The following is a 15,880-nucleotide window of genomic DNA, read 5'->3' on the forward strand; positions in this document are numbered from 1 at the left end:
TTAGAGGACTATGTTTATTGCTTGTTAATTCTATGGCAGATAAGTTAAAAGATTATTATTAGTTATTATCTATTAACTTAAGCTTTCTTGATATCGAAATCTGTCATTGAGAAGTACTTTCAATGCAAAGTAAAATAGTTTTTTATTAGTTCCAGTCCACTTATAATTATTGTTATTAATCTTAACTATTTTATGTATGATAGTGTCTCGCATTATTTCTCTCGTAAAGTCGATCTTTTATATAATATGACTAAAGGTAAACGATCGAGAATATAAAAAAAAAAAAAAACTTTTTTTCCTTTTTTTTGGTATATTAAAACATCTAAGAATGGGCTTGGACCTAACAGTGAAGCAGGCCTAATGGGCTGAACTTGAGAAATACAAAAGCCTTTTGAAGTCCATTAATTGAAATGACCACAGCCCAGTGATATTGAAATGATCACAATATGCCTATCTATGTAAGCGTTGTTCCAACTCCAATTGGTGGTGAGAGGAAGTCGATTGCCAAACTTTGTCAAATCATCGGAAAGCAAGAGGTGGCCAAACGCTGTATTATTTGATAGAGATCGAAGCACATGGTTTTGTATACAAAAAACGGTTTCATTGATGGCGGCAAGGGTGGTTATCCAAACCCAATTGATTTACTAAATACCAACCCAATTCTTTGTTGTTGGATAGTATCCAAACCCAGTTGATTTACTCAATACCAACCCAATTCTTTATTGTTTGAGTTACTATCCAACCCAGAAGAATTAAGGGAATTGGGAACTCAAACTAATTAGGTATTTTGTCATCCCAAAATTTGAAAACCTTCAGAAAATGGCATACAATATTATATGCCAATATGGTGCCTAAAATACTCTATATCAACTTTGTGTTATAGGTTATGTGACTTTCCATACTTGCAATTACACCACTAAGATTATAACACTTGCAAGTTTTTTCTTTTTCTCAAACTACTAATTTTGCATAACAAAATAAAATTTCCTATTCTTGGTACTATTTTTCTTTTGATGACTTTGAAATAACAACCCCAATCAAACAAGCTTATCCTTTCTCATTTTATGAAGTAAAAATTGGCAAAACAATGTGACAAGCAAATAAGTACAATATATATAATATAAAGAGATGGAAAATGACCCAAAAATAAGCTCCAGAAAGCACATTAAATAAACACTAATAAAGGTAACAAGATGAGAATATTAGGTGAAAAAAGCAACAAGTTTATGTCTCTAGAGAAAGTAATCAGAATTTATGTTTACTGTGATGTCAAATTATGCCACACCACACCCAAACTCATTTCAGATTCATCAAGTACCACTACCACAAAAAAGCCTGAACATAGTGATTTTTTCTTTAATATCATAAGATAAAGCAATGTCTAAAGACTGCTTCCACCCCTCAGTGCAAGAACAAGATGAAGCACAGAGCCACCCTCAATATTGTAGTCACGAGCCGTCTTGTCATCAGCGAGCTGCTTCCCGGCGTAAATAAGCCTGCAACCAGAGGCAAAGCATATGAGATTACAATGTTTAAACCATGAGGGTAATTCATTAAAGTCCAGCATAATATGGATTTCAAGCCAAGTCTATTTTACGGATCTGAACTCCAATAAAATGGACAAATCACAAAATTAAAGTGTTTTTCTGGTGGGTATAGCATAAAGGTATCAACAAAAAGAGAATGAAAATTAGTTGGTGTATTGCAGAACTTCAAGAATCCACTGGAATTTTTTTTTAATGAAAAGACTCCAATACACTGTGAAGAATAGGTTTAAAACTTCATAAAGAAATGAATGGTCCCATGATCATATGAAGTGAAGTTGTCAATCCTTAAATAAGATTATTTAGAAAAGGCGATAGTTATCTACGTGATATATATATAAAAAAAAATAAAAAATCCAACAAATGGCATCTGCACATGAAAACGCACCACAGGAACAATAATCAACTAAGGCATATTAAACATTTAAATTCTTAAGCTAACAGTTTACTACCCCATCAAAACTATTAGACATGACAACAAAGAGAGATTGTGCTCAGAAATATAGAATAGATTAAGAGTGAAAAGTCAAAGCCTGTTACAATTACCAATATAGAAGTAGTTAATTAGACAGAGGTAAAACAGACTTATTACTGAAGCTCGCAAGAATAAAGAGACAAAATGAATACCTTTGCTGCACAGGAGGAATTCCTTCTTTTTCCTCAACCCTTTCCTTGATCCGTTCAATAGTATCAGTTGGCTCAATATCGATTTCAATTTCTTTTCCAGTGAGAGTCTTCACCTTGATCATCGTGCCTCCCCTAAGCCTCAGGACCAAGTGAAGAGTTGACTCTTTTTGGATGTTGTAATCAGCAAGAGTTCGGCCATCTTCCAATTGTTTACCAGCAAAAATCAATCGCTGCTGATCAGGAGGGATGCCTTCCTTGTCCTGGAAAAGATAAAATCATCCTTGGTTAAACAACAATATAGCAGCTCACAACACATGAACAAGAAAAGAGAGAGAGAGAGAAGTAATGAATAGCAATTTTATTATGTTCCTATCACTCTTCATTTTCACACATCAGATAACATCGTATTTTAATGCAGTCATTAGAGGTTCTAAAGAATGTGGTTTGTCTAGGGCTCGACTATATCCAATCAGTTCAGCTGATGAGTGTTACTCTGTTATTCTCCTTCGCAATCACTCCCACGTTCCTAATGTCAAGCACATCAGAATCCTTGATGTTGGTGCGACGGCATAAAGTTCCATGTATGATCGGGCCCAACGCATGAAAATAAATATAGAAGTAAAACTAACTATATACTTATGAATGTCTTCAGAAGCGCTTTCAAACAACCAAAAACGCTTCTATATCTAATTTGCAGCGTTCACTTAAAATAGAGAAAGCAACTTCAAAGCACCATGAAGTGCTTTCCAGAGAAGTATTTTCAAGTGCTTTTAAAATAAGGCTTCTGCTTTATAAAAACACTCCCGAGACTCTATTATACTTCTCATTACTCAGATTACACAAATCAATCAGTAGACAAAATTCAAAAAGATTCAAATCAATAACATAGGATTAAAAACCAATTTGTTCCACTACAAACAACAAAGCTTCCCATCAACCAAAAAAGAAGCAAATATCAATCATAAAAAACAGTAAAACAAATTGAAAAATAAAAAATCATGAAAACTCCCCAACACAAACCAAATAAAAAACAAAACTCTAATTCCCAAACTAAAATTCCATCACAAACCCTAACCATCTGATTCAAAATCCCTAAAAAACAAGACCCCAGATGAAAAAAATGGGCTTGGACCTAACAGTGAAGCAGGCCTAATGGGCTGAACTTTAGAAATGCAAAAGGCTTTTGAAGTCCATTAATTGAAATGACCACAACCCAGTGATATTAAAATTAAAATGATCACAATATGCCAATCTATGTAAGCGTTGTTCCAACTCCAATTGGTGGTGAGAGGAAGTCGATTGGCTCTTGCAGCCAAACTTTGTCAAATCATCGGAAAGAAAGAGGTGGTCAATTGCCTCCTGTGGCCAAACGCTGTATTATTTGATAGAGATCGAAGCACATGGTTTTTGTATACAAAAAACGGTTTCATTGATGGCGGCAAGGGTGGTAATCCAAACCCAATTGATTTACTAAATACCAACCCAATTCTTTATTGTTGGATTGTATCCAAACCCAGTTGATTTACTCAATACCAACCCAATTCTTTATTGTTTGAGTTACTATCCAACCCAGAAGAATTAAGGGAATTGGGAACTCAAACTAATTAGGTATTTTGTCATCCCAAAATTTGAAAACCTTCAGAAAATGGCATACAATATTATATGCAAATATGGTGCCTAAAATACTCTATATCAACTTTGTGTTATAGGTTATGTGACTTTCCATACTTGCAATTACACCACTAAGATTATAACACTTGCAAGTTTTTTCTTTTTCTCAAACTACTAATTTTGCATAACAAAATAAAATTTCCTATTCTTGGTACTATTTTTCTTTTGATGACTTTGAAATAACAACCCCAATCAAACAAGCTTATCCTTTCTCATTTTATGAAGTAAAAATTGGCAAAACAATGCGACAAGCAAATAAGTGCAATATATATAATATAAAGAGATGGAAAATGACCCAAAAATAAGCTCCAGAAAGCACATTAAATAAACACTAATAAAGGTAACAAGATGAGAATATTAGGTGAAAAAAGCAACAAGTTTATGTCTCTAGAGAAAGTAATCAGAATTTATGTTTACTGTGATGTCAAATTATGCCACACCACACCCAAACTCATTTCAGATTCATCAAGTACCACTACCACAAAAAAGCCTGAACATAGTGATTTTTTCTTTAATATCATAAGATAAAGCAATGTCTAAAGACTGCTTCCACCCCTCAGTGCAAGAACAAGATGAAGCACAGAGCCACCCTCAATATTGTAGTCACGAGCCGTCTTGTCATCAGCGAGCTGCTTCCCGGCGTAAATAAGCCTGCAACCAGAGGCAAAGCATATGAGATTACAATGTTTAAACCATGAGGGTAATTCATTAAAGTCCAGCATAATATGGATTTCAAGCCAAGTCTATTTTACGGATCTGAACTCCAATAAAATGGACAAATCACAAAATTAAAGTGTTTTTCTGGTGGGTATAGCATATAGGTATCAACAAAAAGAGAATGAAAATTGGTTGGTGTACTGCAGAACTTCAAGAATCCACTGGAATTTTTTTTTAATGAAAAGACTCCAATACACTGTGAAGAATAGGTTTAAAACTTCATAAAGAAATGAATGGTCCCACGATCATATGAAGTGAAGTTGTCAATCCTTAAACAAGATTATTTAGAAAAGACGATAGAAATCTACGTGAAAAAAAATCCAACAAATGGCATCTGCACATGAAAACGCACTACAGGAACAATAATCAACTAAGGCCTATTAAACATTTAAATTCTTAAGCTAACAGTTTACTACCCCATCAAAACTATTAGACATGACAACAAAGAGAGATTGTGCTCAGAAATATAGAATAGATTAAGAGTGAAAAGTCATAGCCTGCCACAATTACCAGTATAGAAGTAGTTAATTAGACAGAGGTAAAACAGACTTATTACTGAAGCTCGCAAGAATAAAGAGACAAAATAAATACCTTTGCTGCACAGGAGGAATTCCTTCTTTTTCCTCAACCCTTTCCTTGATCCGTTCAATAGTATCAGTTGGCTCAATATCGATTTCAATTTCTTTTCCAGTGAGAGTCTTCACCTTGATCATAGTGCCTCCCCTAAGCCTCAGGACCAAGTGAAGAGTCGACTCTTTTTGGATGTTGTAATCAGCAAGAGTTCGGCCATCTTCCAATTGTTTACCAGCAAAAATCAATCTCTGCTGATCAGGAGGGATGCCTTCCTTGTCCTGGAAAAGATAAAATCATCCTTGGTTAAACAACAATATAGCAGCTCACAACACATGAACAAGAAAAGAGAGAGAGAGAGAAGTAATGAATAGCAATTTTATTATGTTCCTATCACTCTTCATTTTCACACATCAGATAACATCGTATTTTAATGCAGTCATTAGAGGTTCTAAAGAATGTGGTTTGTCTAGGGCTCGACTATATCCAATCAGTTCAGCTGATGAGTGTTACTCTGTTATTCTCCTTCGCAATCACTCCCACGTTCCTAATGTCAAGCACATCAGAATCCTTGATGTTGGTGCGACGGCATAAAGTTCCATGTATGATCGGGCCCAACGCATGAAAATAAATATAGAAGTAAAACTAACTATATACTTATGAATGTCTTCAGAAGCGCTTTCAAACAACCAAAAACGCTTCTATATCTAATTTGCAGCGTTCTCTTAAAATAGAGAAAGCAAATTCAAAGCACCATGAAGTGCTTTCCAGAGAAGTATTTTCAAGTGCTTTTAAAATAAGGCTTCTGCTTTATAAAAACACTCCCGATACTCTATTATACTTCTCATTACTCAGATTACACAAATCAATTAGTAGACAAAATTCAAAAAGATTCAAATCAATAACATAGGATTAAAAACCAATTTGTTCCACTACAAACAACAAAGCTTCCCATCAACCAAAAAAGAAGCAAATATCAATCATAAAAAACAGTAAAACAAATTGAAAAATAAAAAATCATGAAAACTCCCCAACACAAACCAAATAAAAAACAAAACTCTAATTCCCAAACTAAAATTCCATCACAAACCCTAACCATCTGATTCAAAATCCCTAAAAAACAAGACCCCAGATGAAAAAGCCAACAACTTTTTAACATAAAAAAAAAAACCCAATCTTTACACGAAAACAAAAAAACCCAGATGAAAAAAAAAACAAATAAAAACCTGAATCTTGGCCTTGACATTATCGATGGTATCGCTACTCTCAACCTCGAGAGTGATGGTCTTCCCTGTCAAAGTCTTGACAAAGATCTGCATGTTGGATTACCTAAGACGAGATAGAGAGAGCAGAGAGGGGAAGCTAAGCGTGAAGAACCAAAATTGATTGACAAGAGTTGATATTTAATAGAATTGTGGTATTGCAGGTTTATTGGCTTAGAGTGACTGAAAGATACAAAGAAAAAGAGAATAACATAAGGTTGAATTGTTGGAGGAATCTATGGCCTTCAATATGGGCCCTTCATTATTCCCTTTAGATTGTTTGATTTGTGTTCCAGAATATACAAATACAACACCTCTATATATACATAAAATAAATAAGACTCATATTAATAAAGATTTTATTATAAGGTTTTATTTGTATTAATGTTACTCGTCTTAGTTAGCTATTGGATTACATAGTTCAAGTATATGTATATGATTAGGAATACGAACCAATTTTAGGTTTTTATTTGTGTTAATGTTACTTGTCCGAGTTAGGGATTGTATTATTTACATGTGTGCACTCCCATGTATGAATGTAGGTGAAATTTCCAATAATGTTAAAAAATTATGTCTCTATGTTTGATATGCAATTTATTTTCATATATTATTAATCTTAATGAATCTCGTAATGGTTATACATGAGTTTGGGAAACAAAAATATACACCTCAAAGAAATACGAATGTCTATGTTCTAAGAGGGGTTATAATTTACACACACCTTGGTCTAATTGATAGATTAATTTTCAATTTGATATATTTACCAATGATAGATTAGTATTCAATTATATATATATAATTTTAATTTAATGTGGGAAGGAGATGGAGATAGGGAAAATATTCCTTTGTTCAAGGAATTTTCATTCTCATTTTAGCCCATAACAATTGGGCCTATATATGGGGTGTACATGGAGATGTTAAGGTGTGAATTATGTCATTTTAGACTCAAATTTTTTTATATCTAATTATATTATATAATTTTTGCGATACTATAACCATATAATACAAACATTAATTTGCCAAAATAAAATTTATCAATTAATTTTTGCCTTCAAATTAGCCTAAAACTATGGCTTTACACTTGTATGTGGGGCTTCATTTTTCCCACAAGCCCAAAAGGTCTTTTGTTGGGCTTTATTTAGTCCAATGACTTGAGAGGGCAATTTATTTTATTTTTTTGTTCCCCTTAAAAATATTATAATTAACTCAAAATTATTATATAAACTATAACTTGAATTATTTTTAAAACCAAATCTTACAAGATTAAACATTATAACCCAATCAATAAGTTGAGAGAAATAAATTATACATTATATAAATTCATTTATTAGTAATATGAATGTTCCATACTCTTGAATGCTTAGATAAATAACAATTTTCATTCATTCGATGAAACCGTCAAAAAAATCGAACCATAAATAAATAAATGATAATGATAAAGATTGAAGATTACATTTAAGGTAATCCCTAAAATGAATTAAAATTCAACAAATGTGTACTAATTAATTAATTGGCTGTACATGTTTGTCTATTTTGAGAAGTAAAACTAGTGGGCAATATTAATTGTTTTTGAATTATAAAAAGAATTAATTAATTATTAAAAAAATAAAGAAAAATCAATTAAATTTAAAGATGATGTAGGTGTATTGACTTTTATCTGTTAAGGGATTAAATAATAAATAGCATTAAATGTTGCATGCAAAACTTTATTGTGAACATAAATACTTACACCTCCCTTTGGCCTAGGAAGGAAGTAAATAAATAAAATTTAATTTCTTCATAATTAAATGAAATGAATATAGGAGAAATGGCATTCAATTTTGATATTAAATGCCCACCAAAGACAATAAGGAAGGCATTAAATTTGCATATCAATATATTTATATTAGAAAATAATTAATTAGGTAGTGATTTATTAAGTCATCCTTAAAAAAAAATTAATAATATAATTAATATCATCATGGTCGTCATCTTTAGAGATTTCACCTTATTAAATGTAGTATTCAAAGCTTCAGACCCATCTTAATGCTTCAACTTCCTTTGAGAAAAGTGTAATGATATTATATAGACAAAAAGTTAATTATTCTTATAGTAAATTAATGCATCCAAATTTATTAATTAATTATATTTATAGCCTTAATTTACTCCTAACATTTCATCTTCCAATCTTATCTTTTTGTAGCTTACCATAAACATCATAACAATTTTAGATTTTTATTTAAAACTTAAAAAAAAAAAAAAAGACGTTTCATTAAATAAAATGGGTTTTGATGACAATCCCCTAAGGTTTATTAAAAAATGAAACTCTTCAGAAATACACAAATTCTCTTATGATTGTGTGCGTTAAATATATAATAAAATTAGTTAATGAATCCTATTATTTATTTTAACACAAAAGACTTAACGTTACGTTAAGAAGATTGTATACAGTACAAAGGGATTACTGTTTGAATAAACCGTGGGAGTTATTGTTATAAAGCCAATAAAAAAAAAAAAAAAAAACTATTTTAACTAATAGATAATGCGTTTCACAGGGTGAAGTAAAAGTTCATCAAGTGCAGAAGATTCAGTGGAAATACCAGGAGTCAGTCTACTTGTACTTATTTGGTGATTTTTGGCTGGGAGAAACGACTTACACGTACCCAAGGTTTGTCGTAACGATAAGTTGATATCCAAAGGTTTTGAAACGACAAATAGATACCTTCCGTCATATTCGTTAGTGATTCTGTATTAGTTATTAATAGTGAAAAGACTAAAATGCCCTTAAAAGTTTGAATTTTAGTTTTTATAAATTTAAAAATTCTAAAAAACCCTTAAGTTTATAATTTAACTAAATACCCCAATGTATAAAATTTTATAATAAAAAAAACACCCCGCACCTGCAGTGCCAGATTCCGGCCACCACCGCCGGAATCTGGCGGAAAGTTGCGTACGACACAGACCGTGGATCTGTGTCGTAACGCGGTCGATCTGGCCTTTTCGGCCAGATCCGTGGCTGATCTGGCCGGAAAAGGCCAGATCTACGGCTAGATCGGCCGTCGACGCCGCAAAACTCCATCTGCGGCGTCGACGGCCGAATCTGGCAGTAGATCTGGCCCTTTCCGGCCAGATAGCCACGGATTGGCCGGAAAAGGCCAGATCTGGATGTGCTTCGACGGCCAGATCTTGCCTTTTCCGGCCAGATCCGTGGCGGATCTGACCGGAAAAGGCCAGATCGGCACGACACAGAACAGACCCGACGGGTCTGTGTCGTAATGTAGTTTTCCGGCCAGATTCGGCGATGTGGCGAACTTGGCACTGGGGGTGTTTTTGTTATTTAACAAACTTTTTATATATGGGGGTGTTTAATTAAATTAGCAAACTTAGAGGGTTTTTTAGAAATTTTTAAATTTATAAAAAACTAAAATTGAAACTTTGAAGGGCATTTTAGTCTTTTCACTATTAATAAACAGAAATCAGTAACAGAACATGACGGAAGATACTTATTTATCGTTTCAAAATCTTTTGGGTACCAACTTATTATTACAGTAAATCTTGGGTATGCACAAGTCGTTCGGCCTTTTGGCTTTATAGTATATTAAACATGAATGTGCTTCTACTTCGTAATTCATTGAAATTAAATAGGAAAAAAGCACTAGCATATAGCCTTATACATGTACAAATAATAGCTCACACATTTAATGGGTTTTTTAAGAGTTAACTAACTTTTTTTCCATTTAAATAATGGCTTAGACTTTTAAAATATTATTTTATTACTCAAATTTATATTTCGATGACGAACAGAAAATAAATTCAGTCTAAACTGTTAGAGTTTTGAAAAGGGAAGACTGATTAGTCTTTTGATGATGGAAGGTTGGATTTTGGTAGTTGGGATTGATCAGAGTTTGACTTAGAATTGGTAGTTGCGCAAATCCTAATCGCTCGATTGATAGCGAATGGTGGGGTCAGAGCAAGTAAGGTTTAAGGGGTTTTGATAAGTGATGATCGAGGAAGAGAATAGTGGTGGTATGGAGTCGTAACGATGTTGAAATTGGAAACGAAATATAAATTTAGATAATAAAATGATATTTTAAAAGTCTATAAGTGAAAAATTATCATTTAACCATTATTTTGGTAAGAAAAAGTTGTTTACTCGTTTTTTAAACAGCACTAATCCTTTATCATTAGCTTCTTAATTATTTTAATCACACTTTTGAAATATTAGTTATCCAACCAAGAGGTAAAAACAAATCTCTATGTACACATTTTAAAACTAACTGATACTGCTATGAGTAGCTAAGGGAAAGTTTCTAGTGTAACAAACATATCACATAATCGCAAATCACCGAAAGATAAAGGATTGTTGCAAGAATGTTTGATGACATCAACTTCATCAAGAAAACGAACAAAGGATTGCTACGATTAAATTACGTCTAGAGAGGCATTGTATTTGGACGCCTAGTTTGGCCGTTGGCGTTAGTGGAGCATGAAACCCCCGTCGGAAAAGTATCTTGTAGTATTTTTAGATGACGGTGATATATTTATTTCACTATTTTTTATTTATTTAAAATCATTTCAAGTAAGAGACATAAAATGTAAATTTAAAAAAAAAAAAAAAAAAAAAGGCAAAGAAGTCTACTTGTATTTCCAAGCAATTAATGCCACCATTCCCTTTCCTTAAATTCTTCTCTCAACTATTCCACATACCATTAATAAATAACCAACAATAAATGAAACCATTAATCAAATCCAAATTAGAAAATAAAAAATTAATTATAATCAATTTACTTTACCAAACAAATTAAATTAATAATAGTAATATAAATCTTTTCATTTTGTAACGGACTATATATTTATATCACTCTATTTATCATACAATCAACTCTTTGTCTCGCTTTCTCTCTCTCTCTCTCTCTCAGCGAAGAAGAAGAAGAAGAAGAAGCTTTTTTGTTATGGCTGCTGATGTTAGTTCTCTGGTTCGAGTACTAAACCGGTACAAGGATGATCGGACGGCTGGAAATGATTCAAAGTCGACGACGTCCTCTCTGATCACCCAGGACTTGCTTGGTGGTGGCGCTGCAAGTGATCAATCTATAAAGAATGAGTTTCCAGAATTGGACCTGGACTTGCAAGTCCCCAGTGGCTGGGAGAAGCGTTTAGACTTGAAGGTGATTTCATTTTCTCATCTGGTGTTGTTTGTTTCTCGAGAAATTTCATAGGAAATGAAAAGAAAATATGTTCCATTTGAAGAAACTCAAAAGTTATTCGTTTAATAGTCAACTTCTCTTTAAAGGGATTATTTTAATTTATTATTATTATTTTTTTTTTTTAACTATGTATGCTTTTGAATTCGCTGCTTAATTTGTTTCTGAATTTTCTGTTTGGTCGGTAAGAATCTAGGGGAAAATTGGTTATGAAATTCTGATAAATTCATTATCTTATCATGTGTAATCTTCATGAATTAGCATTCAGAATTAAGGATTCAGATGTTTAATCTCATCGAAATTCTATTGTTTTTATTTTACACTGAATTATTAATTTAATGTTTGAATTTTGTGTTCTTGCTGCAGTCAGGAAAGGTGTATTTACAAAAATGCAATTCACCAAATGCACCTTCATCATCAGATTACAAGCATGAACAATCCAATGAAACAGTGCCAAAGCTTCAAGATTTAAATTTCCCGCCGTCGCCGTCGTCAAAACCCTTATTAAATCTCTTCGATGAATCTTCATTGGAGTTGAAATTGGTGTCATCTTCCTCACAATCCTCACCACCAACCAATGTTTGCCAGAGCGTGTGCACACTAGACAAAGTAAAATCCGCGCTAGAAAGAGCGAAGAAGGAGCCTCATAAGAAGCGATTATCATCGATGTGGAATTCACCTTTGCCCTTATCGCCTTCATATTCGTCGTCGTCTTCATCTATCAGAGATTCGAAAGACAAAGAAGAGGATATAATTGAAGAAAATAAGTTTTTATCTTGTTCGATTTCTTCCCCGGTAGCAGCCGGGTGCCCCGGATGCCTATGTTACGTGTTGATAATGAAGAACAATCCTAAATGCCCTAGATGCAATTCAATTGTTCCATTGCCTGCAATGAAGAAGCCTCGAATTGATCTCAATATATCCATGTGAGAGAGGTTGAAGAAAGGTTTGAAATTATTCAATTAATGTTTATGATTTTGTAAATGATAGATACATTAAATAATTAATTTGCAGTTTAATTAAATATATATATATATATATATTAGCCAAAGAGAATTTAAGTATGTGTAAATTGAATGATCAAAAAAGAAAACGAAAATGGTTTTATTTTATTATTATTATTATTGTTTTTTAATCTTTTCCTCTTCAATTCAATTTCTGCATTGAATGCTGTTTTTATGAATGTTGAAGCTAGCTTGTTCATTGATTGACAATTCTGCAATTTCTTGAAGTTTAGATAATGTGAGAGCTAGTTAAGTTTACTATTTTTAATTGTGTATTGAGGCTCTATTTCAACATACATTTTGTGTACTCAATAACAAATAATGTTAGTTGGTATTTGGTTGTTGGTAGTAGCTAAAAAGAACTTGTCAAAAATCACCAAATGTTGGCATGTCATACTGGTTTTGTATTTTATTATAATACAACATTTCAGTCAAAAACACGTTATTATAAGTATAAATCATATGATACATTTATCTAATTTAAAATTAAGGACGTATAAATTATAGATAGAGTGAGCGTTTGTTACAGATTCTAAAATATACAACAAACATTGTAGAACTTAAGTCAAACTTAGTTTAATACTTCTTTGAAGTTCAATAAATTAAAATCTTAACTAGAAAGATAAATCATGTTACTTTTATGTAGTTCAACGAAGATAGATTACTCTATGTACCAATGAAGTATCATGTTAAGACTAAATATATTAAGTTATTTATATATCAGTTTAGCAAAAAATATGTTACTTTACATATGAATAACTTTATATGTTTGTATAATTTACAATTTTCTTGACTTGGGATCAAAGGGTAAGTTGAGAGAAAAACTTACATGAGATAGATATATTATTTGTTATAAATCCAATAAAAATAGTTACTTTTTGTACAAATAACGTGATACACCTATCTATTTACGATTTTATCGAATTAAGATTAAGTAGGGTAGAATTCTAAGAGCTGAGAGAGACTGAGTTCATTGCTATTGCTAGAATTATAATTACAGATTCCGAAATATCGGAACAGAAAGTGGGAAATGCTAATGAAGTAAAGTCATAAATCTGAGAATGTGACATGTATCCATGAACATTAAATTGCTCAACAATTTAGCCATCTTTCATAGTTAAAGCTTTTAAGTACTTGTGTTCTTGTAAAATTTAACCTCCCCAAATTGCTCTTAAAAGAGAGAGCGATGAACAAAAATATGGTTGTATACTATAAATGTTTGAAAACTGCATTCACCTACACTTTGTCAAATAAAAGAGCTTTATGGTCTCTGCATGAAGCTAATTAATATGCCAAAATTCATTAATTAATATATCTAACTCTTAGTAAATGAGAATTTAATTTTATCATGGTCTTAATTTAAAGCTTCTCAACTACCTTTCCTTCACACATTGGGTTTTGAGTTTTCCAAATTAACCCCCAATTCAATATTATATCAGTCTGTCCTCAATATAGCAAATTGGATTCATTAATTAGCTTGCTAAACATGACTAATAATACACAACTCTTCTTCTTCTTTCTTTAATTATCTTCATTAATTAGGTAGGTGAGGCATATTTATCAAAGAGGATTGAGGGTTGGGACCAAGCATTTAATCAATCTTCGTTTTTCTTCTTCTTTAACATTCATGGACTTTTTAATGGTCAAAATTAGATATTGTGAAAATTGTTAATTGTCTCTCTCTATGCATTAATAATCAACAATTGCCTTTCATTTGTACATTAAATTGAATTAACAATATTATTGACTCCATAAGAATATTCAAAAGACATTAATGCATCAACTTATTTTTATTTTATTTTGGTATTCAATCTCTCTCTCTCTCTCCCCCTTGTAAACCCTAAACAATAATTTTCATTCACTAATTCTTACCAAGAAGTGCTTTTGTCTCCAAATATAAAAAGCACTCCCATCTCCAAAAAGCATTTATTCAACTTAATTTTGAAGTGCTTCCAAAAGGGTACTTATATTTTGAACTATACTTCAATGTTTTCTGTGACTTTAATTTATAAACAATAAAAGTTTTGAGTTTCATAAGTTTCTTAAAAAAAGGTTAATTAATTAATTAAATATTTGCATGGTCCACCAACTGATCACTATGTAATTTGAAGAGAGAAAATAAATAAATAAATGAAAATCCTTATCATTAATTAAGAGTATCTATATGTGGAACTACCTCAGCTCTTAATAGCTGACTGATCATGGCAGAAAAAAAAAACAAATTGAAAAAAAAAATTAACAAAGAAGGTCGCAATTGTTTTCTGTACAAAATTCCCAGCTAGATTTTGGAACATTAATGGTGGAGTTATATCTACATCAACCAGTTATGGAGTTATGATCATTGAGGCTCACCCTTTAATTAATTTCTTATTGTCACTTTTCTTCATTAAATAACTTTAATTTCTTTTTCTTGAAAAGAAAAAGTAAAATTCCCAATTGGTATTTAAAAAAAGAGATTTCAATAAAGGAAAATGAAACTGTCAGGGGTGTTGGTGTGTGTGGAGTTTCATCGGAAATGTGTTCAATCAATTAGAAATCATAAGTAACTTAAATCTACAATAGCACGTCGAATCTACGAGTAACTTAGATTCTTAACTAAGATATAATTAACTTTGAAAATAGAATACTAATAAACTTATCAAGGTTGTCTTGCATCTGGTGTGCCATCGGAATTTTTTTTTTCATCCACAAGATATTCTCACGGAAGCTATAGTCATTGGAATAATAATGGTCATGGTTGATGTACATTGTTGGATCCAAACACATAATAGATAAATTTCAGAGGTATTGTCTGCTTTGAGCCCTGATGCCCGTATAATTTTATCTTGAAAAAGTGTGTCTGAGTGATGAGAGTATCTTTGTGTTATATAAGCGACCAAAACCCTTGTTTCATAATCGATGTAGGACTTTGACACCAACAATCATATCCCGACACGAGCAGCATTAGAATGTAGACATTATGCGACACATACACTTAAAATGTGATGGTATTAACTGTAATCTAATATCTTGGAAACCGTAAACTTAAACTTTGATGGCATTGAGTTAGATATCTTCAAATGGTGTTATTTATTAATATAGGATGATCTAATACATTGTGATTAAACTATATGATAAATAAAATTGTTGAAGTAATGTATTTATGTTGGCTATTAAATGAATATAGAAAGATGAAGATATTATGTATTAAATTATAGTTGAGTTGTGTTCTTCAATGAATGAAAATAGCAGTTACCTAAACTTTGTCGAAGCAGATGTTTATCCGTTGCTAATTCATATAGCTTATCAGCACATTTAAAGTG

General features: G+C 31.9%; 1 protein-coding gene and 1 pseudogene across 1 annotated transcript; one reads left to right on the top strand and one right to left on the bottom strand.

Annotated features, from left to right (window-relative positions):
• Nucleotides 1-1,152: 1,152 nt before the first annotated feature.
• Nucleotides 1,153-6,682, bottom strand: LOC116114266 (annotated as a pseudogene).
• Nucleotides 6,683-11,266: 4,584 nt separating this feature from the next.
• On the top strand, nt 11,267-12,604 carry LOC116114268. The gene is made up of 2 exons (XM_031400428.1): nt 11,267-11,538; nt 11,941-12,604. The coding sequence occupies exons 1-2, from the start codon at nt 11,323-11,325 to the stop codon at nt 12,502-12,504; spliced, it is 780 nt and encodes a 259-aa protein (XP_031256288.1). The 5' UTR covers nt 11,267-11,322; the 3' UTR covers nt 12,505-12,604.
• The last annotated feature ends 3,276 nt before the right edge of the window (nt 12,605-15,880 follow it).

Source organism: Pistacia vera, unplaced genomic scaffold (genome assembly GCF_008641045.1).
Source record: "Pistacia vera cultivar Batoury unplaced genomic scaffold, PisVer_v2 Contig705, whole genome shotgun sequence".
In the NCBI taxonomy this organism is placed as follows: Eukaryota; Viridiplantae; Streptophyta; class Magnoliopsida; order Sapindales; family Anacardiaceae; genus Pistacia; species Pistacia vera.